Here is a 26620-nt window from a genome sequence, read left to right as displayed (position 1 = left end):
GACTGGCTCAAGCCTAGTGGAGTACTTGTTTTCAGCTTGGTTGCTGAAGAAGAAAGGGCTTAGCCCATTTTTCTGCTGTGTCAGAAGTGGTTTTGAACCTTCTGGACCATTTCAGGTATGTTTGTGGGGGAGGTAAAAAGTCACAAAATTATGCATTTCATCCACGTTTTTTGAGGAAAATGTAGTGCTCAGTATTAGGGAGACCCAGGAAAGTGCCTATACTGAGAGAAAGAGAAGTGGAACTTAGCTGGTATTTATTTGCTTGCCAGTGACCAGCCTGACTAGTCGGAAAGCATGTGGCTTTCTGTAGCCATAGCGTGTAATCTCCCTTAGCCAGTGGTTAAGGCTTAGTGAGCCTGGGGAAAGCAGAAGTTTTTTGGGTGGACAAGAGTTTGGGAAGTTGGAAGGAAATTGCATTGATTTATAAAGCAATTAAAAGTAGGTCCTACTCCCTATCCAGACATGTTGCCCACTTTATGACCCACCCTGACCCCACTCCCCCTTTTTTTTTTATTTAGAAAAAAACCAACTTTGTTTAGCTATTGAAAACTTTCCATTTATGTATGGGAGATAACATTTATCTTGTGTGGCTGACCAGACGTTTTGGCAGGATGCTCTCCTTTATGTCAAGGAAGAACTACATTTACATCTACCTTTCTGATCGCACAAAATGCTTATTGAATAGGCAGAACTGACAAATTATCTCTTTATCATAGTAGTACTGCATCTTCTTCTATAGAGAAATTGAATAAAAGGGAGATCTTCAAATTGTAAAATGTTTGCAATACTGCATTCTAAAAAAAAAACCAAACAAACCCAACTTTCATTAAACGTCTTTTTCTTTTCTTTTCTCCTGTATTAGTCCTTTTCTTACATGCCGTTAACTTGTCAGCACTAAATAATGTTTTCTTACAGCCACTGATGACTTACTAGTAATTTAAAATTGCATCCATTGATATGGTTTTATTTGTCCCCAAAGTGGATTGCTCTATGCTATACAAATAACTGGTGTCTGATTTTGGTTAGTGGTTTGGTGGTTTTGGGGGGTTTTTTGCTTATAAGTACATCATCTTAGCGAAAAAGTGACCGGTGTAATTAACCCTTTAAAAAAAAGGCAAATCTTATGTTAGAAATAAGGATTTTCTACAAAAAGAAGGGGTTAAATTCCTGCCTTGCTTGTCTTTATTCATATAATATGTGTAAGTAAGTTAAGCATCATAGTCATTTACACATTTTGTTCTTTTAAGTATTTGGAGAAATTCACTGACTTGGAAGGTTTTCTGTATATAATTCTGGTTTTATGCCCTAGAAATCAACAGAATTTTCTGTCTTGGAGAGTGAAAGAAAGAAGACAAAGGGTAAGAGAACAAAAAGGAAAAAAGAAGAATTTCCAGATGTAGATGAAGAAATTGGTGCCATCTTACTTAAAGAGAAAGGTGAGAAGTTATTTTTGACGTGCTGCTCCAAACCAAGAGATGGTATTTTTCTGTGGAATCCCATTACCACAGAAGTGTTTTACACTGAGGTGCAGAGAAGTGACCTTGAGTGTTTTGTTAAGAAATTTAGCCTTAATGTTGTACTAATCAATATTCCCATCCTGTCTACTACAAAAAAATAATACTCCTCCCTGTACTTAGCTAATTGTTCAGGCTGAGTTCTTTCTTTTTCAGTGTTAGCAACTACTATGATGCCATGTCTAAATTTGTGTGACTCTTCCTTTTTTACAGTTAGAAGTAAGGGACCGGAGCTTTACCATCCCTCAGTGAAGTTTGAGGATGTGGGAGGCAATGATGAAACTTTAAAGGTCAGTTAAAATTATAATTGTGAGACACAGAATGCTCTGAATAAAATGTCGCATGAAAAATGACGAACAAGAAATCTGGTCCTGAGAATAACTGCTTATACCAACAGCAACAAAGTTTTGGGTGGTTTTTCTTTGCTAATTTTATAGACAGGCCAAAATAAAAGTAAGTTCTCTTTATTAATCTTCTCAGTAACTGCTTTCAGAGAGATTAGTCAATCTATAATACTGATTTCTTCAATTTAAATGGAATTATCTCTTGTCCTTAACAGGAAATTTGCAAAATGCTTATTCACGTCCGTCACCCTGAAGTCTATAACCACTTAGGCGTGGTTCCACCTCGAGGTTTCCTTTTACATGGACCACCGGGATGTGGAAAGACACTGCTTGCACAGGCCATTGCTGGGGTGAGATAACTTTAAATTTACAGTTTCTTCTGTTTCTGAATTATATTTAGAGAGAAATGAAATAATCCTTCTTCATGATAGACTAGATCTTTTTCTCTTTTTTTATCTCTTTTCTCTTCTTCCTTTTTTAGTCTAAAATATATCCATTTTCACTTCCTATGTTTAAATTCCATCTGAATCTGTATTTAATAGAAACTCATGTGAAGAGGGGGCATAGTGACAAGGTTTTATGTTTGACTTAATTGTTTTGAGGCATTCCCAGGACAGCAGTATAGGCATGGATATTGAGGAGGCTATACATGGAAGATAAGTTTAGTTAAACTGAAGTCTGGTCTCAACCATCTTTTGTGAGGCATTACATTGATTCTATTGGGTGGCATCCATTAAACGGTGTTTTTTGAATTCCAAAATTGGATGTTACCTTGCCTATGTCGAGCTAGTGATTCCAGTGCATATGACGTTATTGATCACTTGGTGTGTGGTGGGGCTGCTGTGCTGCTCTGTGCCTGTCTTGGATATAAATCTATGAGCTATTTAGGGCTATTCACGGGTAACCATGGACATTTCTTTGTCTCTAATACAGTTGTTACTTAAATGTCGCATTACAACCTTAAATTTATATATGTGCAAGTTACGAGCTTTTGTAGTACAGCTTTTATCTTTGAAATAAAATACTGGTACTTATTACTTAAGTGTTGGTTAGACCCTTCTGACACTGTATGTTGAGTGTTTTTACCAAGAGATTTGTTTTTTTATTTCTTTTTAATGCCTTACTGTAAAAAGGTAGCTGTTGAATTAATCTGTGATATTGAATACTTCAGCTGGTGTTTGTATCCTAGAAGGTTACTAAATTTAGGGGAAGAAACACGACACAAGTGAAAAATTTTCAGAGATGAAAAAAATTTAATGACTACTTCTTAAATCTTATTCTTAAATAAGATATTGTCAATAGTTATTCAAGGCAAATTATCTCCTCCAAGCCCCAGGTGGTGGCTACCATATGTATAAATTAGGATTTTTTTTTTAATGTATAGTTCAAAGAGCTTGAAATAGGCTGCAACTACCTGTAGTACGACTGGGTTACAGTCTGTCAAAGTTACAATTTTATTTATTTATTTTTAAAAGCACAAAACCTTGACTATGAGTTTTACAAGTATCTTAATGTCCAGTCCTGCTTGGATGTATCTGGAGCAAGACTAAGGGAACCAAACCCGGTGGGGATCTCTTCCACACTAAGTGATGTTTTGTTACAGGTGGAAATAGACAATTTTCCCAAGAAAGGAGCTCAAGGATGAACTGAAATACATGCGTTATGAAGGATGGGGCAGGGGACCAAGGTGCAAAGCTCTTTGGCAGCGCAGTCATTTTCTAACTGAGTTAGAGAAACCTAGGGTTTGTACCCATTGCTGTTCACTTGGCCAAATGGCTCAGACCCATTTTAAATCAGAGGGTGCAACTCGTATTTTTAAAGAGCTCTTTAAGATCTAGTCTTGACTATGTAATCTTTGGGTGTAAAAGATGTCATATTGGAAAATCCTCTAGGACAACCAACGTTTCTAGCCTCTGGATGTATCATACAACATTCCTTGTCTCTTTCAGGAGCTTGAGCTCCCAATGCTGAAAGTGGCAGCAACGGAGATGGTGTCTGGAGTGTCGGGGGAATCTGAGCAGAAACTGAGAGAACTCTTTGAGCAGGCTGTGGTGAGGCGCCCATTGGAAATACCACTGTGAATTGTTTGTCCTTTTCTTTGTAAAGATTTATGCTTGGTTGCTGTGGTTTGAATTTGAGTGAATATTAGTGAGTGAATCTTTATATTGCTGCACACAAGTCATAGTGTCTGCCCTTCTGTGACCAGAATTCCATTGTACTCGGTGTTACACTGTCATAGAGCACAAAGATGACTATTCTGAAATCTTGACAAAAGCTATATAAATCTTGGCTTGATATATAAAACCAAAAAGATGTAAGAGCCATTCACTGTGCTTTTTTATTACAAGGGTTTTTTGCTGTTTTTGTATGGCATGGAATTTGAGTTGAACGTGAGAGATTTTGGGGGTTTCAGTATAAAGTAAGAAATTTGGGGGAATATCATAAGAGCAGGAGTCAAGTTACAGGTGAAGTCTTGCTTTGGTGCAACTTCCAGATTTAGTAAGAAGCAAAAAACCAGGCAGATTGAGATAATTTTCATTTTAAAAAATGAAAATACTTTTTTTAGTATGTGGCTAATATTTTACTTCATTGGGACAGTTTTCTGTTCCTCAGCTCTGAGAATGTTCTGGTTTTCCAACATTATTCCATTTTTCTACTCTACCCCACAACTGTATATAGGTGTTTAGAGTACGCTCCTGTAAAAAAGAGTTCTAACCAGGGCAAAAAGATTGATTGTGTAGCTGTTAGATGATTATGTTTCCAGTTCATACTACATTTATACTTTTAGACAGCCTTTTTAAGATGTTGTTTAGGATAAAATTGAATAAGTGATTGCAGAGAGTTTTTAGAAATTACATGCCTTTTGTATGTATAGCGATTGAAGGGAGGTTGCTCTAAAAGTTATTTTTGAAGAAATTAAATGTATTGCATAAAAAATGTTTAAAAATAAAATCTGTTGCCTTTCTTATAGTCCCTCACATTCACTTAAGGAGCTTTTCCACTTAGTTTTTGCAACAATTTTTGTGCAGGTAAAAAAAGACATAGTTCCCTTCTACATGATGCATGTACTGTGGAATCTTTTTTATAATCTTTATAGCTTAGTTGAATTTTTCCCCTCTCTCAGACAGTGGGAAGGTGAATGACAACTAGATGGCGCAGTTGCTGCCTGATAACAGAATGCATGGGGTTTAAAATACTTGTTTTTAATATGATTCTAGTATTTTTTTAAGCTGATTCTAGTATTTTCCTTTAGTACTCCTTTTCACTACTAGTGCTTTTTGAGAATATTAATAATGTTATGTCAGTTAAACACTTCTTGTTACAGTAGTTATTATTCTATATTAGTGTTGGGTTTTTATTAGCATGAAGTACATGGAACTTTAAAACACTTCTAGGAGTTTCTCATTCCTTATTTTTCCTCTTTGAACATGGTCAGGCTCTATAGTAATCTTGAAATTGGCAGATCGTTTTTCATGACCACCTACTGCTCCTTTTGTTTCATTATGTGTGTCAGTAATACCAGCTCTTGACATTCCACAGCTCTAATGTCACTAAGAAAACAAACAAACAAAACAAATCAGACCTTTCTTGTCTGATTTTCTTTTTTTGGGCTTAAGCAAGTAAGCAGCCACAGCGGAATGTTTATGGAAAACATAAAGCAACAGAAAGCTACATTTAAATTTTAAACAGTATATAGACACATTTTGAATCTTATGCCTTAATTATTTCATTTCACTAGCTCAGCCAGTTTCATAGTCTGGCAGCTCTCCAGATAGTCAGTAACAACAGAATTGTTCTGGGACAGGTCGATTTTGCAGCAGATTTAGAGTAATAATTATAGAACAGAAAAATTTGGAAAAAAAAAAATTCTGTCTCATAATGCACTATGTCAGTGTAGTTTTGCAATAATTAATGTTTTTTGTTCTTAGACCAGTGCACCGTGTGTCCTTTTCATTGATGAGATTGATGCGATCACCCCAAAAAGAGAAGTTGCATCGAAGGACATGGAGCGGAGGATTGTTGCTCAGTTCCTGACTTGTATGGACGGTCAGTTTCAGAAACATCTCTCCTAAGCTAAACTTTGTAATTATCAGGCTCACCGTCTGCTTTCCTTCAGTAATGACTTACAGTTACTTTTGGGGAGATTGTGGTAATAATTTTTTGTATTTTGGCACAGTTTACCTGGGGGTGGTAGGAAGATTCTAATAAATTTGAGGGGGTGTTACTACATTATTTTCACAGAGGTCTGTACAGTATTATATAAGCCTGTCTGTTGTATAAACAGAATGGGAAAATGTGTCACATGTCAATTGAAATGCTTATTTTGTCTTGACTGTGCAAAATGCAAATTCTAGGCAGGATGAACAGCAGTTTAGTTTGAGTGTTGGTACTTTCTTTGCCGTTCTGAGTATTGTGGTGTGCTGCAGAAACAGTCACACAGATACTGGAGCAAAGTTGAGAGGGTGAGTATGAGTACTAACTTCCTTCCTTCCTTCCTTTAGACTTGAATAACGTGGCTGCCACCACCCAAGTCCTTGTCATCGGGGCAACGAACAGGCCTGACTCACTGGACCCTGCACTGAGACGAGCAGGAAGATTTGATCGAGAGATTTGTTTAGGGATCCCAGATGAAGCAGCAAGAGAAAAGTATGTGTTATAAAGTTTAAGCTGCTTTTTGAATGCTTTTAGCATTATGTAAATGGGTTTTCAGGTGCCTTAACGGTATATATGATGGAATAAAATATATCCTTTCTGTTGTTCAGGAAGATAACATTCTGCCTTTGGTGCTCCCTATATAACTATTGTATTAGGAAGATAAATAAAGCATAGCCCATTTGTTAGTCCTCTCAAGCACATACCTTAAGCAAAAGGCTTAGATTCTTCTATTCCATTCCCGTGGAAATGCACCAGTCCAGGCATCAAGCTGAGCTGCAGTCATCCTGTTTTATATAACTGGCCCTTTTTACTCCAAAGATATGTCACACACACCATTTATTTTTTTAATTTTTTTTTCTTTTTTAATTAAAAAGGAACTTCTACTCATTTCCACAACAGCAGAAAACACAGGAAGGGAAGTATAAAAACAGATGTGGCTTATCTTGTTATGGGAAGGAAAGAAAGGTTAAAGGATAAGTTCCTTCTAGCTCAACTAATCTTATTTCTAGGTTGAAAAAGCTGACTATTCTGCTTGCAGCATTGCTCACTGTGTTGTTAGCGCTACTGTCCATTATTCCACCCTTTCCCCTCCACCCCACTTTTGGCCGTGCCTCCACTATTTTTATTTTTTTTTTTCTTCCTCCAGATCTACAGCCCTATAGTAATTATGTTCCTCTTGGTTGTGGGAAAATGTGCAAGAGGTAGAACTAAAGAGTTGACTGAGGGGAGTTCTGATTTGATGATATTTCTTAGGTTCATGTTAAAATATGATGTTCCCAGAAACAGCAGTGTTTCAAATGGGAAAGCCATCACGGTGCATAGAGATTGTTTGCAAGTTAGAGTGTGGTCACATTTGTTTATATTATTATTTTTTACAATTGTTTGTATTTGTGTTCCTGGAGGTGTAGGCTTACAGGAACTGTTGGTTTTATTTTCTTTTTAAATTATCCCCATGCTTTTACATTTTGGTTTGGTTTTGGGGTGTTTTTTGTGGGGGAGTTTTGTTCCTTTTTTTAAAATAAAAGGGTCATATAGAAACACAAGTCCTTATAAGGTGCTGATTTACCACATAATGAATCAGTCTTGCTGAAGGCATGATTTGAACTGTTTAGTTGTGGTTCTACAGCCTTAGGGGGGTGGAGTAGGATGAGGAGGTGCACCTGGAAATCTTGCTTTACTTGCGGTATTTTCTTGTGCATGTATGAAGTACATGAAGACCAGTAATATCGGTAGGACACAAATTCAGAATAAGCCATTTACAGTTCTTAACTGTTTACACTTTGAGTCACTTGATTAGCTACAACTGTTGTCAGACAGGTTGAAAAATTCTTGAGAACCGAGCTAATACCACTAATAAAGATTTAAATGAGAGATGATGGAACTTGCTAGTAGGGGAGGCAAACAGATGAAACATATTATTTCAGAGTTTTGAATAGTTTAATAACTCGTTCTTTTCATATCTTTTCTGTGATTACATTACAAGTTACATTACTTGATCTGGAAATAAACTAGTTCTCATTGGAACTAGAAAGTATGTTAATGATCTTCACTCTTTTCGTTTGTGCTGCATTTTTAAAATATTTTCCCAATGAAGTGATGTTTGGCTGTTTTAAACAAATTGATTTGATCCCTCTGCTCAGAGTTCTCCAGCACCAGGATTTGTGTGGTGACATTGGCTTTTGTCTTTTTTTTGACCATTCATGTAGTTTTCAGTTGTCCTTGGCTTAGAAGAACAGCAGGAAGTCTTGCTGGGCCTTGAAGGAGGTTTTTAAAGCTTCAGCCTTGATACAGAGTGAAAAAACTCCCATTAAGAAAAAGAAAGCATGAGGCCTAGCACTTCACTGTCAGTTTGAGAGAGCTGTTTTGTGTTAGTGATGAAAATGGCATAGGCAGGTGTAACTTTGCCTTTCGGATGAGGTAACACACGAGGTGTATGTACACATAAGCTGGAAATCTTACTGGGGACACAGGAAATATCCGCAGTTGTATGCGACCGACAATGGTAGGGGAAAGACACTGGAGATTAAAAGACAGAGCTCCTCACATAGTCCGATTTCATTTGCTCCTCACAGAATAGTTTGTTGTGGATATTCTCCAATAAATAAATAAAAGTGGGATGGAACAGACAGTGCAGACTTAAGGTTGTCAGGAGTACAGGGTTAAATATCTCAATGGATAACTTGTGCGCATCTCTCGTACGGTCTGAGGTCTGCTTTGTCAATTTTGAATCACAAACTAAGGTTTAAAGAATCTATAATATTTAGATTCAGCAAAACTAGCTTTTACCCACTGATTGACATTGCCTGGTTGATGCTGTTGGGTTTTGTTTAAGATCTGAAAGGAAATATATAGCATAGTTTTGCAGGTTAGAGTGTTGGTTGAGTGAAAGCTTCCCACTGTACTACTTCAGTTCACGTGGACTGAAAGAGACTTTAAATTAATGCTGTTTGTTTCCATAAGAAAACAAAAAAACCCCTGCACCTTCATCTTTATTTTATTGTTCTTTTTCCTCCCTACTTGATTAGAATTCTTCGGACTTTGTGTCGAAAACTTAAACTCCCAGAGTCCTTTGAATTTCATCAATTAGCACGGCTGACTCCGGGTTACGTAGGGGCTGATCTGATGGCGCTTTGTCGCGAGGCAGCCATGTGCACAGTGAGCAGGATCCTGATAAAATCTGAGGAGCAGAAAAGGAAACACGTACATGCTGGAGGAAACACAGCTGAGGAAAGCACAGGAGCAGGAACAGACATCCTGGTGGAAGAGGATACCAAACAACTAGAACTTCCTCCTCAGGTATTTGTTCCTTGAAGCACGTGCCTCTAGTATCTTAAGAATTGAGCCGTTTTATAGTTGTGAAAGTCATTGTTCATAAATCTTTAAACATCTATGGCCAACTTAATATTAAATTTAGATTTAGATAAGCCAGAAGTTTAACTCCTAATGACCCATATGATGGGTCTGAATAAGTGGCTCTCAAAAGCCACACCTTCTAAAAGTTGTGTTAACGTTTTATACAAGGTGTCTCATTTTCCTTGGGTTTTTCGTTGTTGTCTGTGTTATGTTGTTTTATTTTCTAGCAGACCAGATTTTAAAATAGTTCCTATATCTCTCTTCAAAAGTGTATTGACTTCAAGGGAATTGTAAAAATAATTGTAAAAAATGTTCACTTTCACTGAGCGTTTACCAAGCTAGTTGCTGTGCCCTCAGGGAAATATCTATTATGGGGCTCTTCTCTGACCTGGTGTAGTTACAGTTAGCTGAAGAACAGAAATATTTATGCAGTCTACATTTTATCTGTAGCTATGTGATTACTTGGGGCATGTGGTGTCTAGTACCTATAGCAAGTTTAAGGAAGAGTATTTTTGACTATCCAGTAGAAAAGTTCGGTTAGCAATGTGAGTTAAGGTGCTAATGTGCAGTACAGCTGGAATTCTGTTGCAGAAAATAGCATTTCCAATGCCAGAATTATTCTGTGGTCCAAGTAACATGCTGTGGACAGTGAACCAGAACATCTTTATATAGAAATTCTTGGCCCTACTTCTTGAAAAGTAGGCTTCCCAAAGATTTGCCTGGAGAAGTAAAACAAAGCGGTTTTAAATCCACATTGTGCTCAGATTCTGGTTTTAGAAGGACTGTCAAAGAAAACTGTTACTGTAATTAAGAAAAAACAGTGTAAAAAGCTGTAGTAAGCCTTTGTATGAGAGTAACATAATCATACTGCATTCCTCCCAGTGTTTCCTGGGGCCTGCTGTAGCCAAAAGAAAGCGGGGAGGGGCAGGTAGTCGCAGCTCTTATCAACATCACCATGATCAAAGGGGTTATTGAGGATGAGGAAGTCTAATCCTAACAGAGCCATGTTTTGATAGCTGGCAGGAGGTTGACATAGTCTAATACAGGCTATTGTCATTAAACCCGCTATATTATGTTTATAATGGAAAAAATAAACATACAAAACCTTTAAAAGTCATTCACACAATTCAAGTAAACAAACCCAGTGGTCTCAGCTATTTCAGAGTTTCTCTTAATGGTTCTGTTAAGGAGAGAGGGCTTAAAATTAATATCAGACATTATAAACACTTCTGTTTCTTTGTGGTCAGTTGTAGAGTTATCTCAGTTGCAACAAATAGGAGATGGTGCTTTTCCCATATACTGCTGTAGGAAAAAAATATGGAAAAGTTTTTACAATTTTTTTTTTTCTTCTCCCTCTATCTTATAATGAAAATCCTGGTATAGTTTTACTTGTGGTGCAGTATCAATTTGCTTTGATCCTGCCTTTCCATATTAGAACAGGGATGTATTTATGTTATGAAGTTATAAGGTTCTTTGATCTGGTATTTTCTCATACAGTTTCCCCAGTAAGGAACTGATTGGGGAAACTGGAATGTGTCTGCCTGGGGCACTGTGATCTGAACGATGGGGCAGCATTGGAAAGCATTACCCTGGATCCCTCTTCTCTTTGCCCAAAGTTTATCAGGGCCTGGTTACAAAACCAGGTCTAATCAGTCTGAGGAATTGAGTTGACAACCTGGAATCAGATTACGTTAAATAAAAGTGTATAACCTAAAAGTGTGTTAAGAGTAACGGAATATTCCGCAAATTGTTGAATTGTACTGTTCAGCAGAGTTGTTTGCTTTCTCTTGAGAGCAATTTCTCATTAAAAGAATACATGTAATTAATACATATTTTGGAAATTTCGGCATGGAAAGAACTTTCTCCTGATCAGTGTGGGAGAAGCAGTAGGGAAAACTTGAAGACAAAATACATGTGCTCACTTTGTTTCTGTAGTATCTAAATCAAGATTGTAGTCTGTTAGCTCAGTGCTTTCACAAGTGCTAAATATACTTAGTGCTCTCCTGGAATTTTTTTATCATTAATGTTGATGTTTAATGTTATTTTACGTATTTTGTGTGTACTGTACATAATAATTTGTTTTATAGTAATTAATATAGTTGAAGCAAGCATTGCTTTGAAAAAGCCCTTAAAAAAAGTTCTTAAAATCTAATCCAGTGCCTAATCTTTTTCTCTCCCTTTCCATGGACCCTAAGGATGAATTTCACAGACTTTTGGATTTGCTGAAAAACCAAGACCTGTTGCCTGAGGACCAGCTGCAGAAGCTGTGCATCGAGATGAATGATTTTATTGTTGCGCTGTCATCAGTGCAACCCTCTGCCAAGAGAGAAGGCTTTGTCACAATTCCTGATGTGACATGGGCAGATATCGGAGCCCTGGAGGATGTTCGGGAGGAGCTGACTATGGCAATATTGGTATGCTTTAACCTTAGTTTCAAAGATTTTTTTGCACTTCCGCTTATGCAGGAAATAAAGTATGCTTGTTTAGGTTTTAATATTTATTTAAGGTATAATGTGCTGCCCAGGAGTTATAACATGCTACAAACTAGAAATTTTGCAACATCTTCATTTAAAATAGTCAGACTTCTATAATTTGCTTTCAAATTTGTTACAAGTCTGGTGCATGTATTTAACATTTCACTTACTGAAAACTGAAAGCATGAATACAATAGGTTCATTATTACTGAATCTTAACGTGTTCTATGAGTTTTATACCAATAACTTGGGAGTGATGGTTGATGAGAAGCTCAACACGAGCCAGCAATGTGCACTTGCAGGCCAGAAAGCCCCCCGCATCCTGGGCTGCATCCCCAGCAGTGTGGCCAGCAAGGCGGGGGAGGGGATTCTACCCCTCTGCTCGGCTCTGGAGAGACCCCACCTGGAGTACTGTGTCCAGCTCTGGAGTCCTCAGCACAGGAAGGACATGGACCTGTTTGAACAGGTCCAGAGAAGGCCATGAAGATGATCAGAGGCCTGGAGCCCCTCTGCTGTGAGGACAGGCTGAGAGAGTTGGGGTTGTTCAGCCTGGAGAAGAGAAGGCTCTGGGCAGACCTTACTGCAGCCTTCTAGTCCCTAAATGGGCTACAGGAGAGGTGGGGAGGGGCTCTTGATCAGGGAGTGGAGTGATAGGATGAGGGGTAGTGGTTTTAAACTGAAAGAGGGGAGATGTACATTAGATATTAGGAAAAAATTCTTTACTGTGAGGATGGAAAAAGGCAACTGGAAATTGCCCAGGGAAGTTGTGGATGCTCCATCCCTGGAGGTGTTCAAGGCCAGGCTGGATGGGGCTTTGAGCAACCTGGTCTAGTGGGAGGTGTCCCTGCCCATGGCAGGGGGGTGGAATTAAATGATCTTTAAGGTCCCTTCCAACCCAAATCATTCTATGATTCCATGAATACCCTTAGTTACGCAACTGCCACACAAAGAGTTGGAGACTGCTTAGCTGGAAGGTTAGCAGTCTCACTGCCAGTCAGAGGAATACTTAATGCTAACACCTTCAGATGAGAATTCAGGTAAATAAAGTCTCTGCCTCTGAATAATGGTGCTTATGGTGCAAGATAATAAGATGTTGATCAACTGTTTGTTCTTTTAGCCTATAAGGAAATGGAATAAAGAACTTGCATAAAGAATAAAGATGATTTTTCATCTAGCTGTAACTGAAATGAAAAGTTTCATGTTAGCTTTTAGTCACAGATAACTGAATTTCTTTTATAGGCACCGGTGCGAAACCCAGAGCAGTTTAAAGCTCTGGGGCTGACTACTCCAGCTGGTGTTCTGCTTGCGGGGCCTCCAGGGTGTGGCAAAACACTCTTAGCCAAGGTAATACATTTTCTAAACATCTATAAAAATACTGGAGAACCTTCCTGAAGTGGATGTTTTTGTAGGAATGACTGAGTCTGGGTGATACAGAAGTTGGGTTTTTGCACCACCTCCCATCAGAAAATGAAATTTGGGCCTCTGTGCTGAAATTACGTGGTTTTGTTGTCATAAAGTTACAATTTTGCTTGAATTGAGAGGGAATTACTGCAAAACTGGAAGGAATGAAGTTGGTTAAGAAGGAAATAGCAAAGATGGGGAGAAACTCTGTTAGATAACTGCTTCTATGGAATATTTCACTGTAACTAAATTACATATTTGGAAGTAGTCTACACCATTGTATTTATGTATTTTTATTTATTGTACGTACCTTACTGCAAATACTTCTGTTTTCCTTCTCGAGCATTTCAATTCTTAAGGCCTCCCCATGAAATGCAGATAGTCATGCAAATTTCCAGACTGTCACTCATCTTTGTTTTCAAATCCTTTTATGTAGTTGAGTGTCTCTTTAGCTCCCACTAATTATTAAGAATTGTTCAGCTAATATGAGGGAGGGAGGTGGATGTGAATCTGGAACACTGCCTCATTAAATAGAGAGAACACCTTGCTAAATTCCCCGCCCCCTTCCCACTCCTAATTGCATATAATTATACTTTATACTGCTTTCTGTATTTTACAAACAGTTGATAACTGTGTTCCTTTCCTCAAGTTTGTTTATCGCTCCATGAGCAGAACTAAAGAAAACATGAAAAATGTGTGTTTTACGTACACATCTGCCTTTCCCTTTTTGATAGGCCGTGGCAAATGAGTCTGGACTGAACTTCATCTCTGTGAAGGGTCCCGAACTGCTAAATATGGTATGCAGTAATCACCGTGCTTTTGTTATTTATGGAATTCTTTTCCAAAGCGTGGGGCAAGCAAAATTCCTGATAATTACGCAACCGATACTGGTGCAACTGAAGTTGCCTCATTTAACCTCTCCTTCAAGTTTTTAGCAGTGAAGTTGTTCACGTGAAATGAAAAAGCTGTCTGGGTAGTTTAAGTGTATATCTTGGTTTAAATTACCTGGCAGATGGAGCCTTCTTGACTGAAGTAGGATTTCTAACTGACCAACTACATGCATCATTGCTTTTATGTAGATTAGGAAAAAGAACAAAAATTCAAATCTATAGTGAGAGAACAATTGGTGATCAGTAACCGCAAATCAGCAGCTTTCACTAAGCAAAATAAACTTTTCAGCTTTAAGGTTTAGAAATGTGTTCTGCCAGTCATTTTAGATTCTTAATGGACATTTGAAACCCTGGAAAGCAATGTGCTTTTTAGTTGGTCAAAGTGATTTTTAAAGATTTTAAAATGTTAACAGATAAAAGTGCTGTGGTCTGAGTTTTTGAAGCACTGGACTGAGAAGTGTTGTGATAAAACTTCAGTCCCTTTTTGAGCTAAGAGAAGGTGTTGAACTGAGCAAAAGAGCAGCAGCCCACATCTCGGAAGACCACAGCAGTTACCTGTTTATCAATAATGTGGAAGCTAAAAGCAAAACACTGGATGTGATAATTCCATTCCCAAACAATTTTTTGGGTGTACTTCAAGTACTGATACAGGAAGGAAATACAACTCTAAGGTAATGAGGAGCCCTACTTCCTTGTGGAGTCAAGAGAAAACATCTGTCTGGGATTCAGAGACTGTGTTAAGGCATAAATTGTATCAAAACATGTTCTTTTGGAAAAAATTGTTTGCATTTACAAATTGGCAACACTCACCCCTGCAGTTTGCTATTCAAAGTGAAATTCTGGCTTACTGTTCAGTCCCCTACCGCCAACCCTGCTGTCTTCAGGCAACTACTGTATGAACCTCAGATGTTCATTGTGTTCAAATTGCTCACTGGGTTTGCTTATGAACAGCTGAAGAACAACAGGGTCCTTAGTGAAGATTGTATTTGTTAATTTTCATCAGCTGATGACAAGTTAGATTTATTCCCTGGAAAGCAGGAATTCTGTTAAACTCTGAATGTACTGCAAACTGTCAAGACCGAGCTCATGACAACTAGTTCCCATGTAAATCTTGATCCGTAAGGCAATAGAGATAACAGACTGTTATCAGCAGTAAACTGGCTAGCAGGTTGCACTTCTCCCTTGCAAAGCACCTCAAATAGTGTTGAAAACTCTGATTATTTTTCAAGAAAAATCTTCATGTCTTATATTGTTTCGCTGTGATTTGTCATTTGTTTCAGTATGTTGGTGAAAGCGAACGTGCTGTACGTCAGGTATTCCAGCGCGCTAGGAATTCAGCCCCTTGTGTTATATTTTTTGATGAAGTTGATGCTTTGTGCCCTCGGAGGTCTGACCATGAAGTGAGTCTGTCTTAAAGTATCTCCGTAAATAGATGATCTCTGTCGCAGCTTTTGTGGCATTGTGTTAGCAACAGAAGTACCTGGAAAGGTATTACATTCAATATCTTCCCAAGAAAAACAATCCAATAGGCTTTCTCATATTTGAAGGAAAAATATGTGGTCACATATTATACAGCTTAATACGCTTTTTAGTATGTGTATGTAGAAAAAGATATCCAGAGAATGTGTGTATTTCCACCAATGGCTGTGTAGAGCTGTAGGAAAAAATGAGAGTGCAATTTATCATATTTAATTTGTCATCAGATCCTGACAGCTGTATGCAACGGTAATGCTTGCATGAAGCATGTATTTAGTTGAACAACATGAACTGGATCATGCAAATATTTGAGGCAGCAGCATAAGTGGAATGCATTAGATTTCAGAGTTATTCCACCCGTGAAGTTTTCTCTGTCTTGATTTTTTTTGGTGGTTGTTTCGGAATAGGAACTACCTACGCCTGGTCTTAACTTCTGCTTTGGGGGGGCAGTATTAGTGCACACTGTTAGTGTGTTGAAAGGAAAACCACTCTGGCCTTTATGCAGAGAAAATGCATCTGTTTATGATACTCTGCTGGTGATAGATACTCTACTGGTGATTCCCGCAGAGCCAAAAAAGGTGTCAAGTACTGGGCACCACAGTGGGCATAGATGGTAGCCAAGGAGAGGAAACAAGTGGCCTCGCTATATTTCGCTTCTGTGGTGGCAACAGCAGGAAGCAACGTGGTGCCTAGAAGCCCGTCCCTTCTCTTCAGAACCTCCTTTTACCATGTAGAGGAACTGCCTGGGCAGGAGACTCCTGACTTTATTATTCTGGCTGTGAGATCGATAACAATCCTTGGGATTCATAATTGAAACTCAGAGGTGTTTGGCGTTTCCAAACTGTGTAATTGAACTCTTGTTCTGTAGCTTCTGTGCTTTCACTTTTTCTGTCTCCCCAACTCTAGAATGAAATTCAGATTAGGCTATTGAGTTTGGTTATAGGATGTCATTACTATGGAGTTAACTTTCAGAGCTTTAAATATTTGGAGAACTTTTTTTTTTTTTTTCCCCAGAAACCTGAATATTGAGAAGTTTTGGGTGTTATTGTTGAGGTAGATGTGAGAATGATTAGTATAAATATCTATATGTACTTCTTTAAGTGACTCCATTTTTAATGGGAAAGAAAAGGTTTGCCACATGTTAAAATGTGTGGCAGGTGTATAGGTAGTGTGAATTTGGGGAGGAAACATGCTAAGAACATGATAGTAGAAATCCAGAATGCAACTACCTTGAAAGTGTGAAAAAGAAACTTTTAGGAGTATTTCAGGTCAAGGAGCTAGTAGATCTTTTGTTGCTTTTACTTTGAAATATTTATATTCCCACTGTTTTCCTCAATTTTGTTGACAAATTTCTCCTCTTAAAGTCAGGAGCCAGTGTCCGCGTAGTTAACCAGTTACTGACAGAGATGGATGGTCTGGAGAATCGTCGGCAGGTTTTCATTATGGCTGCCACAAATAGGCCGGGTAAGGACCTAAAAATCATAACCAAGAGCAATCAGACGTCTTTGGTTCTCTTCTAATAAAATCATGTGGTCTTGAATTGTATGACTAACCTTGGTTTGTACCTTAAAATTACAGTGTCTTCTCAAATCCAAACCTTTTCTGATCAATTAGTCTGTTCCACATTCTTGTGTCAGTGTGAGATGAAGCAACCTCTTTAAAACATGTCTTAATTAGCACCTGATACCATTGCTGTAAAATGGTTTGAAAGATCTCTGAGGTAATTGGACTTTGATTATCTCCTTGGAACATAAAAGAACAAAAGAGAACTAAAACATGTATTATATATTTTTTGCTGCTTGCATATATTTGGCAAATTACTGGTAACGACAAGATGCAGTTAGTTCATTTCATCCATGCATGTATTAAGTAAGGACAAGATGCAGAATTCTGATGAGAAGTGGCTTAACAGGGAAAAGTAGTAGCAGAGCTACTCTGGATATAAATTGGAAGATAAGAAAGTTAAAATACTTGACAGATTGCTTGGGTCCTATAGACTAAGGAAAATTTGGTCTGAAATCACCTAAATCGCACAAGTATGAGGTGGGTTTGGCTTCCCATGGTCAAAAAATGCAAAGATTTTGAGGAAAATGTTCCTGTCTCTTGAATTCTGTGCACTATGACATGCTTCTACATGGTGAAGTATGAGAAGTAGATGCTTAAATCTGTATCTGCTTGTAGAAATTCTTTGATTTAAAGTTTTCCTAGCATGAGCTTGATGATTCTGACCTATCTAATGCAATGTAGAAAAGAAAATAAGGTTATACAATGTAGGACATCTATATATAGATAGAGTTGGATGTACCAAGGGTGTTAGGACAAGTGTCATCAACTTGTCTGAGGAGAAGATCTCTCACTAAAGTTGTTACACTGGCGCGAGTGTTTATATCAAGCAGTCTTATTAGCTAATGACTCCTCTCCTAGAGGCAGCCAGGTGCAAGTAGTTTAATAGCTTTACAAGGGACAGTTTAGAGTAAATATTGCTCAGATGGTAATTTCAACATATCAATACTTGTGTGGGGGAGGTTTTGCCTAATTCCCATCTTTGCTGGGAATACAGACCGTCTGTGCAATTGTTAATCCGTCCCTTTATAAGCCTTATACTGGAGGCGGATTTACCATTATGTTGGTATAAAGTATGTCTGTGTTTGGGGATTTATTTTGTTTTAAAAAGTCACTGTTGCCTTGTTCAGCTGCAGTGATAGATGTACTGCTTTATTATAGCAGAACAGTTAGAATTACAAAACTTTCCTGAGTAACAAGGGTTGAACCAGTATTTGAGGGAAGATGAGAAGTTCGTTAGGCATGAACTCAGCGGTGTATTACTAGCCAGTGATATTGATGAAAAAAGTGAATTTGAGATAAAAATGCCAAACGTAAAGAAAATGTGAAGGCAGGGATAACAAATATAATCATCACATTGAAGGGTATAAATGTCTGTGCAAATTCTGTGAGTGGATGTGGTGGGTTGACCCTGGCTGGGCACCAGGTGCCCACCAAAGCCACTCTGTCACTCCCCTCCTCAGCTGGACAGGAGAGAAAATGTATTGTGCCAAAAGAAGAGTCTTCTCTTATAAATATATTATTATTATAAAGAATAATAGTACTAGCAGTAGGGTAGCAGTAGCTTAACCAGTTTTGGCATGAAGGTATGTTCCTGGCACAGTTGTGACAAGGTTTTATTGTGAAATGGGGGTGGTTTATGTACCCCATGGCCGAAGACTGACGCATTCTGTTTTTGTAATAGCCTTTAAGGACTTGGAACACTCTAATTCCCATTTGCCAAAAAAAGCAGACACAATAGATTGGTTCCTTTGTTTATCATATGCAATCTGCAAATGGTAGTTCTTTTTCTGGCAGTGTTGAAATAAGCCTTTGATCTGTCCTTAAAAGCAGGATATTTGAATGTTTTTTCGCACTTACTCAGTGACTTTGAAAGTCCTCTGTAGATCTTTCTTGACTACTGCTAAATTAGCAGGGATGCAGTATTCCCAGCTCAATCTCCTTTCACCTAAATGCAGAACCAATTTCAAACTTTGTCTGAGAAGGATTAAACTTTTAAAGCATTCAATGTCATTAAAAAGAGAAAGGAGGGAGAAAAGAAGAGGCAGAAATGTCATGTCCTATTAGAAACTTTATGGGTCAGAATAATTATATTTTTCAGTCTGCTTCCTTCCCAAAATCTGAGACTAAATACTTAAAAAAAAAAAAAAAAAAACATCAAGCACTACTGTTAATTAAGGTCTGTAATTTCCCAGAATTTTCTAGTTACCAGTGCGAGTTTCAGTACTGGATACTGTTGCCTCCTGCTTTTTTTTCTTGCTTCCCCAGGCTTTGAACATTTATAAACTCTAGAGAAATGCTGACTGCAGCAGCATTTACCAGGGGATCCGAGGAACTGTGTGTAACCTGAGGAAACAGACCAGAAACCAGTGGAACACCACAAACTGATAGTGATTTAAGCTTGACATAAATTGTGGTCATGTTTTTGCTTTTATTCATGGTCTTTTTCACTAGCTTTTAAAAAATAATTCTTGCCAAATTCCCCTTCAGCTGTTACCTTAATAGTATGGTTCTAGTTTCAGTGGGTTCTGTTTTTCTTTAGCAAGTTTATGTTACTTTTCTAGAGCTATTCACCTGAACCACATGTTTTGAAACACAGTAAAAAAAAAATAATCTTCAGTCTCTGACAATAGTTACAGTTTTGGTTTGGGTTTTTTGTTTGTTATGTTTATACCTGTTTATACACGTTGCTGAATTAAAGGCAAGATAAGATCTAAGAAAAGCAGCTAATATGTGAGGCATTGAACAATTACTTTCGTGATAGTTCTAATTCGCAGAAATTATGTTTCTGCATTTCACCAGCCCTTCGGTGTTACGTATCTTTCATGGTAACTTTAGTGGAGTTCGTTTGTTGTGTAGGAGCAAAGTCGTTAATTGCAGTGTTCATCTGGAGCCTCAGAAAACCTTTTAGGGCTCCTGAGTCCACATTCCAGAATGTCATGAGCATGAGGACCTAGTTCTTATATAGACCAAATATAACTTCAAAAGCTGTAGTGAGTATAGAAGTTTGATGGACTCAGCACAATAGTCGTTGCTGGTACACACTGAACTTCTGTAAATGTTGTTGACTCCTGTAGAGTTTAGATAAGACATGAATAATCGACTGGAAATGTGTGAGAATAATAGATGGTATTATAGGACAATAGAATGTCACATTATAGGGATTCACACAATGATATTTTCAATAAAATTTAATAGAGGAGGATACAATTTTGCAGTAGTTTGGAGAGCAGTGTAGCAAACTGAAATGTTACCTAATTCTCTAGAGGTTAGTGCCTGTTTTAACCTTTAAAAACAAGGAATGGATGTTCTTTAAATGCCATCTTATGTGATTTTTGCCAAACTATTTGGAAAATGGTACTATTGTCTTCTAACAAAAGAGTCAACATCACTGACTACCTCAGAAAACTAAGACAGAAAATTATTAACTAGACATTTCTCTTAATAGAAGTATATTCTCCCTGTGAGAGAACTGCTTGGAAAAGAAGTGCTGTGTGTTGTTATGTTTCCATGTTTCACTTCCAAACTTGAGAGAAAATAATAGGCTTTGAAAGAGGAATCTGTGATAACTACCTTACTTCAGTAAAATGCTAAATGTATCTAAAATTAGTTGACTCTCCCCTGTTTAGGTAAGTTTCAAGATAATATATATGAAGAGAACATTGTGATTTATCAGGATGGAATGCTTTGAAATTCCTAAAAGGGGAGCGTGATTCAATTCTTTAAACAGATACGAAGTGTGTCTAATGAGTGAGTTTGACCAATGCGTAAATACTAATTTTCTGCGTTAAATTACTTGAATTTTCAAGAACTTCAGGCCTTCACTCTGAACCAGCAGAGTGAAGTGAATTGACTCACAGGGAGATGGGGAGTGTAGATCTGTATATTAAACTCTGGTATGGTCTTCTCATCGTGAACTAACATTACTGCGGCTTATTGAGTCCGTGTGAGTTGGGGTAACTCTTTGAATGTGGGCAATTTAATAACTTAAATACAAATGGATGACTGTAGCGCTAACTTTCTATCATTGGATAAATAGCATTGCAAGTGCCATGTCCTCAGCATGCAAAACCGAAACAGTATTTCCCATATTGAGCTTAATATTTTAAAAGAGCTTTTGTAAATTTGTAATGTGGAAGTTCTCAGGTGCGTGGTGTTGTAATGCAGTCCTTATTGAGAGCATTTGTTTTGATGTTTGTAATTGATCTGTTGAGCGAACGTTGTCATCTTAATAGTGTGGCAAGACTTCCGTCCACAGAGACACAAACACAGGGAAGTGCACTTGTGCCAAAAGCAGGATCAAGTATTACGCAGCACACACGTGTAAGAAAGATGTTTTTGTCTGGGCCTGCCATGGCAGGGGTTCTGTTTAACCGTTGTTTCATCTGGTCTGGATTAAATTCATACATCATGTTCTTCCTTTTTTCCCCTCACCATTCTCGTCACATTCGCAGTAGCTGATTTTTGCTTGATAAAAAGTGAATTGGGACTATGCTGTGGTAGGATCATGTAGTTGGAGTCTCGGCAGAGTTAAGCAAACTTTTACATTTGCAAAAAAGAGATGGCTTTGCGTCCACACTACTGGTTTGGGGGTTGGGTGGTGGATTTTTTGGTTTGTTTTGTTTTTCTTTTAAACCTCTGTCCAGTAAGGATTAGCAGCTTGACTTCCCAGTTCTTCAGCTTTAATATTCACGAAGGCTTGTGGATGGTGTGTTAGCTACATTTTGTCAAGAGGATGTAAGGATTGCAAGGGTGTTTCAGCTTCATTTGGAGTCCTTGATAGTTTCCAGTTTAAGACTTAGGCGTAACTTTCAACTGTTACTTTTGGATAAGGTTCCTGCATTATGTACCTAACGCATCTATGTAGCTCACAGATTTCAGAAAAGGCTGTTATACTAAATACCACAGTTTTCTTTATATATACTGTGGGTATTTTTGTGACTTTGCTGTTCACATTGCTGTAGTATACAGGCTATCATAGAATCGTTTAGGTTGGAAAAGACCTTTAAAATCATCAAGTCCAACTGTAAATCTAATACTGCCAAGTCCACCAGGAAACCATGTCCCGAAGTGCCACATCTATGTGAAATGGAATTCCTTAGTGAAATAGAGCAAGTGATACCGTGATTGTTTTTGGTAGATGGGGAAATAGGGCCTCAAGAAGCATTTAAAAACATCACCCAGGCAGTTTGTGCTGAAATCTGGGGAGGAATTGAGGTCTTTCCCAGGTCATGTGCCCTGTTTGTATTTCTGGTTATACTAATAGTCCTTAGTATTTATATCCCAACCTACTCTTTGTGGAAGTTCAATATTGAAGCTTGTGGTGCTAAAAAGCTGCTGGACATTTCTATTACATTTAAGCTTTGAATGGTTTTCTAGAAACCATTTGTGATGATTTGTGGTTTCTTACTTCTCCGCATATCATAAAATTTGGAGTTCTTCCTGGGACAGAAATTCTGTACTTTGCAGCTCTGCTTTATGTTTTCACAGGTTTCCTGTTTTGCCATTCAGAAAATTATTATGTAGTAGAAATGCAATTGACCAGTAAAATTGTTTACATACTTAATTTTATGATTTGCCATGTGTACTTGTTATTAATTTATCACTGTACCCTTCAAGCAGATTTGCAACGGTTAATACGGGTAGAGTTCCTTCCAATAGAACAAACTGGAAGCATTTTTTTCCCTTGTTATGAATTAATGTGGAATTCCTCACTTGCCCATGCTTGGTATGACAGTAAAAATGTATAGTTCTGCTGCTGTATTGGCAAAGATACATTTGTCTTCATTTGTGAAGAGGCGAAACTGGTATTTATGAGCCGTCTTTGAGCAGACACGGTTTAACTGTACTGGGTAATAGAGGCTCCTACTTGACAGAGATGAAACTACTTCAGTCAGCTACTTTAATGCTCAGAGCTTCACATTGTGGCTCAAATGCTTCTTTGAATCTCAGTACAAGTATGCATATATTCCTTCTCATTTGTATAGTTTCCTAAAGGGATAATTTTTTCTTTTTTTTCTTTTTTTTTTCCCTTCCCTAAGATATAATTGACCCAGCTATCCTGCGTCCTGGGAGATTGGATAAAACGCTCTATGTGGGTTTGCCACCACCTGAAGATCGACTTGCTATTTTAAGGACCATCACCAAAGTGAGTATTTGGAAATACATCCTTATCTCGAAGCTTGGCAGAATGATTTAAGGCAAATTAAATTTACAGAGGATTGCAAGATCCTGTCTCATGAAACCCTTTCAGATATTACATGAGGTCATAAAAATAAACCATCAGCCACATCTGCTGTTAAATTTGCTCTGAGACTGTGAGTTGATAAATCTTGAGTAAAACAAACCTGTTAAACATAGAAGCTGCTATCTTTATAGTCACAGTTTGAATAGATTTAATTAAAAGATTACCATCCGAGTGAGTAATGGGTCTAGAGGTGTTCTGTAAGCTTTTTTGGAGGGGGTTCCACACATTCACCAAAATGATTCACAAGCTCCAGCTGTGTTGCTCAACAGTAATTATGACACTTAATTGCCTTTACGATGGAAGGAAGCTTGTGATGGTAGAGGTTGTAGGTCAAAGTAAATATAAAAATGTAAAATACCTGCCTTCACGTGTCCTCCCTGTGGTTCGTGGCAGTCTGCCACTTCAGAGATTTGGATTATAGAATTCTATTTGAGTATTTCTCTAAGTACGATACAGCAGTAATGAAGGCCTTAAAAAAAAGATCATACAAAGCATGATGAATTACTCAGATATTTCCTACTTTTTTGAGTAGATCAACATTGATTGTTAAGAGCAGGTGTCCACCAGGTTGGTTTGAGCTGCAAAAGAGACCAAGTCTCTACTGTAGAGAAAAGAGCACTGTGCTATGAAAAGTGTGGCAAAAATTATTTAGCAAATTTGTAAAGATGCTAATTGACTTGCGTAAGCATAAACTTGTGGTGTAGGCAATAGTTAATCCCAGAGGAAAATTCAGAAAGCAGTAACTCATTCCAGTATGTTCTTTCATGCCAAAATGGCTGTTTGAAAGTCAGACTCTCATTACAAATTTAGGACGTTAGACTTTTTCCTTTATTTGTTCTATGCATTACTTCATGAAGGGGAAAAAAATATGTCACCATTTGCTATTAGCAGTACATCAGTTTATTAGTTTTATAAAAACATTTATAAAAAAAAATTCTATTTATAATAGTTTTATAAAACCATTTCAGTTAAAACTTTACAACCCTGTTCTTAAAGATGGTTGCCTTTTAAAAGACCTCAAGAGAATTTGGGTGTGACATCCATTCAAACATACTGTAAAGACTTGGGTTTTATTTTGCCAATTTTATTTTTAAAGATAACTCAAAGTGTTCTTTTAAAAACTGGGCTAATATGATTGTTCTGACTTTATACAAGCAACTTTGTTCTCCTGGAAGAAGTGAGCAGTAAGGGTCAGTCTAGACTGTCTGAACAGAGCAGAAGGATTTGGGGTCAGAGGTTACGTTTGCTGTTTTCTTTACATACAGGGATTGGGCCTTTACTTGCCCAAATTTTTGCTGGAGAATCTTTGTAACTGTCTCGGGCTCTCACTGTAATTAGCGGTGCAACAAAAGAGCGCAGCAAAGCTTGGTGGAAGACTTCCCGGGAAGGGGAGGTGATGTTAAACAGACCTGATTTCTGTCACGTTCTCACAGATTTCACTCGCTCACACTCTCACACCACACACGGTCACCAAGACGGCAGCATCCATGTGGGATCACTTGTGTGCAACGCTGAGGATAAGGAACTCTGTGCTGAATCCTTACTTCATTTCTTGGCTTCCTCTTGACTGGCAATGACAAACGGGTCGTTAAAGAGAGCTGTTTTCTAGATTGCCTTTAAGAATCCAGCAGCTGAGAATCGTGCTTACTTCAGCTGCCGTAAATCTTGGGCGAGGTTGCTGAAAAGTGTCTTTGCTCCCTCCTTCTGGGAATCTTTGTGGCTCTAGTCCATCCTCCTGTTGGGATGACACCAAGAGGAGTGGCACATGCGATGTGGTAACCTTGTCATTATCCTCTTATCAGAGCGTATTTGTCTTCTGCTGACGAACCATCTTTGCTGTTGCCTTGTCTGATTATGGGCCTTCTTGTGATGAAAGCAACACATCGCACGGTGTTTCCTAGCTCTGTTCCTGTGGATCCTGTCCTTGATTATCACAGCGTGTTATTTTTGGAATGCCAGATACTTCCATGCAGACTTAATTCACATTAGTCTTAATATTTTGGTTCCAGATCTTTGTAGTGAATGAGTTGCTAAGTCTTTGATGGATTTTTTTTCTCAGCTTTTAATTGTGAGCCCAGCAGAAAGAGACACAAACACTCTCTGAACGAATCTTTTCCTTGCATGTTTCTGTCTTCATTCCAGGAAGAGGCTGGTGCTGTTTTCACTTTACTGCTTCTGCAGTCACCAGAGTTCTCATAATGCTAGGAAAAGATTCCTATTTCTAGTGTAAAAAACAAGAAATAGGTTGTTATTTTCTTTAAAAATGTTTAGGAGCTATCTGCAAGAAGAACATGTAATATGGAGAGAGGAAAATACCTTAAATTAATAGAAATACCTTATTTTTTGTCAGACTTCATCCATGCATTCTAGGTAAGGAAATTTGAAAAATCTGTGTACAGGAGCACTTCCTTAAATATGTGCTCAGGGCTAGATAAAACAAAATGTTGGGTGCAGATGTGAGTGGCTTCTGGGTGACTGTTTCCCTGATTCCCAGAAATCCTGGAGGAATACACGCACAGGATGTGGAAGCTGAGAGTCGCTGCCAAGGGAGAACACAGATGCTTATAAAAGCAGCATGAGGAACAGAAGAGGGAGTTATGGAGAGGAATAGGTTGTAAGAAAGACAGACAGCCTAAACGTAGGTTGAAGATTGTTGTGAAGGAGTTTTATTTCAGTTAACTTGCACAAATCAGTCATTTCCAAATTGCATATTAATTATGCAAGAGAAGCGTGTCTTCACATGTTGAAGTTACTGGTGTGCTCACCTTATCCCAAGCTGCATCAGGCTTCTCTGCTGCACGTACTGCTGAGCTTGTCTCCAGCATTGGCAGATCATCCCACTCAAAAAATGCCCAATATACTAATTAAAGCACTAGGGAAAACATTTATTTTTAGCAGAGAAAGTGTCTCATACAACAGTCACTTAAGTATCCCCTGTGAAATAGGATGAGGCTTCCTTTTTTCCAGGTTGAAATCTGTCCTTTCAAAATCAGGCTGTTCCTTTGTCTTTTTGTTGGGTTGGGGTTTTTTTCCCCCCTTTCTAACTGGTATTCTACCAAAGATTCAGTTCAGATTGCTCCATTACTCTGCCGAGTCCTTGATTATTCTACTGTCAAGTATTTGAGGGTTTAACTTGCCAGTTACTATACATTTTACTTTTTTCTCTTGAAGGTATCATAGGTATGTGGTATATTAGCTCACC

At 38.0% G+C, this 26620-nt stretch overlaps 1 protein-coding gene across 2 annotated transcripts in view; it reads left to right on the top strand.

The window, feature by feature from the left end:
- The window catches only part of NVL (nuclear VCP like), a 39264-nt gene that overhangs the window by 4683 nt on the left and 7961 nt on the right, over positions 1–26620 (top strand). Inside the window, exons 7-19 of one of the 2 annotated variants that reach the window (XM_074164810.1) lie at positions 1310–1436; positions 1728–1804; positions 2074–2208; positions 3808–3909; positions 5788–5905; positions 6361–6505; positions 9040–9271; positions 11563–11781; positions 13081–13185; positions 13977–14039; positions 15413–15532; positions 16973–17072; positions 23213–23319. In XM_074164810.1, coding sequence (XP_074020911.1) covers positions 1310–1436; positions 1728–1804; positions 2074–2208; positions 3808–3909; positions 5788–5905; positions 6361–6505; positions 9040–9271; positions 11563–11781; positions 13081–13185; positions 13977–14039; positions 15413–15532; positions 16973–17072; positions 23213–23319 — 1650 coding nt within the window. Of the gene's footprint in view, positions 1–1309; positions 1437–1727; positions 1805–2073; positions 2209–3807; positions 3910–5787; positions 5906–6360; positions 6506–9039; positions 9311–11562; positions 11782–13080; positions 13186–13976; positions 14040–15412; positions 15533–16972; positions 17073–23212; positions 23320–26620 lie in introns of both variants that reach the window. The other variant, XM_074164802.1, reaches the window with a different exon arrangement.

This window comes from Numenius arquata, chromosome 2 (assembly GCF_964106895.1).
Source record: "Numenius arquata chromosome 2, bNumArq3.hap1.1, whole genome shotgun sequence".
Lineage (NCBI taxonomy): Eukaryota > Metazoa > Chordata > Aves > Charadriiformes > Scolopacidae > Numenius > Numenius arquata.
Note: the sequence above shows the minus strand (reverse complement) of the source record. Positions and strands in the feature narration are given on the sequence as shown.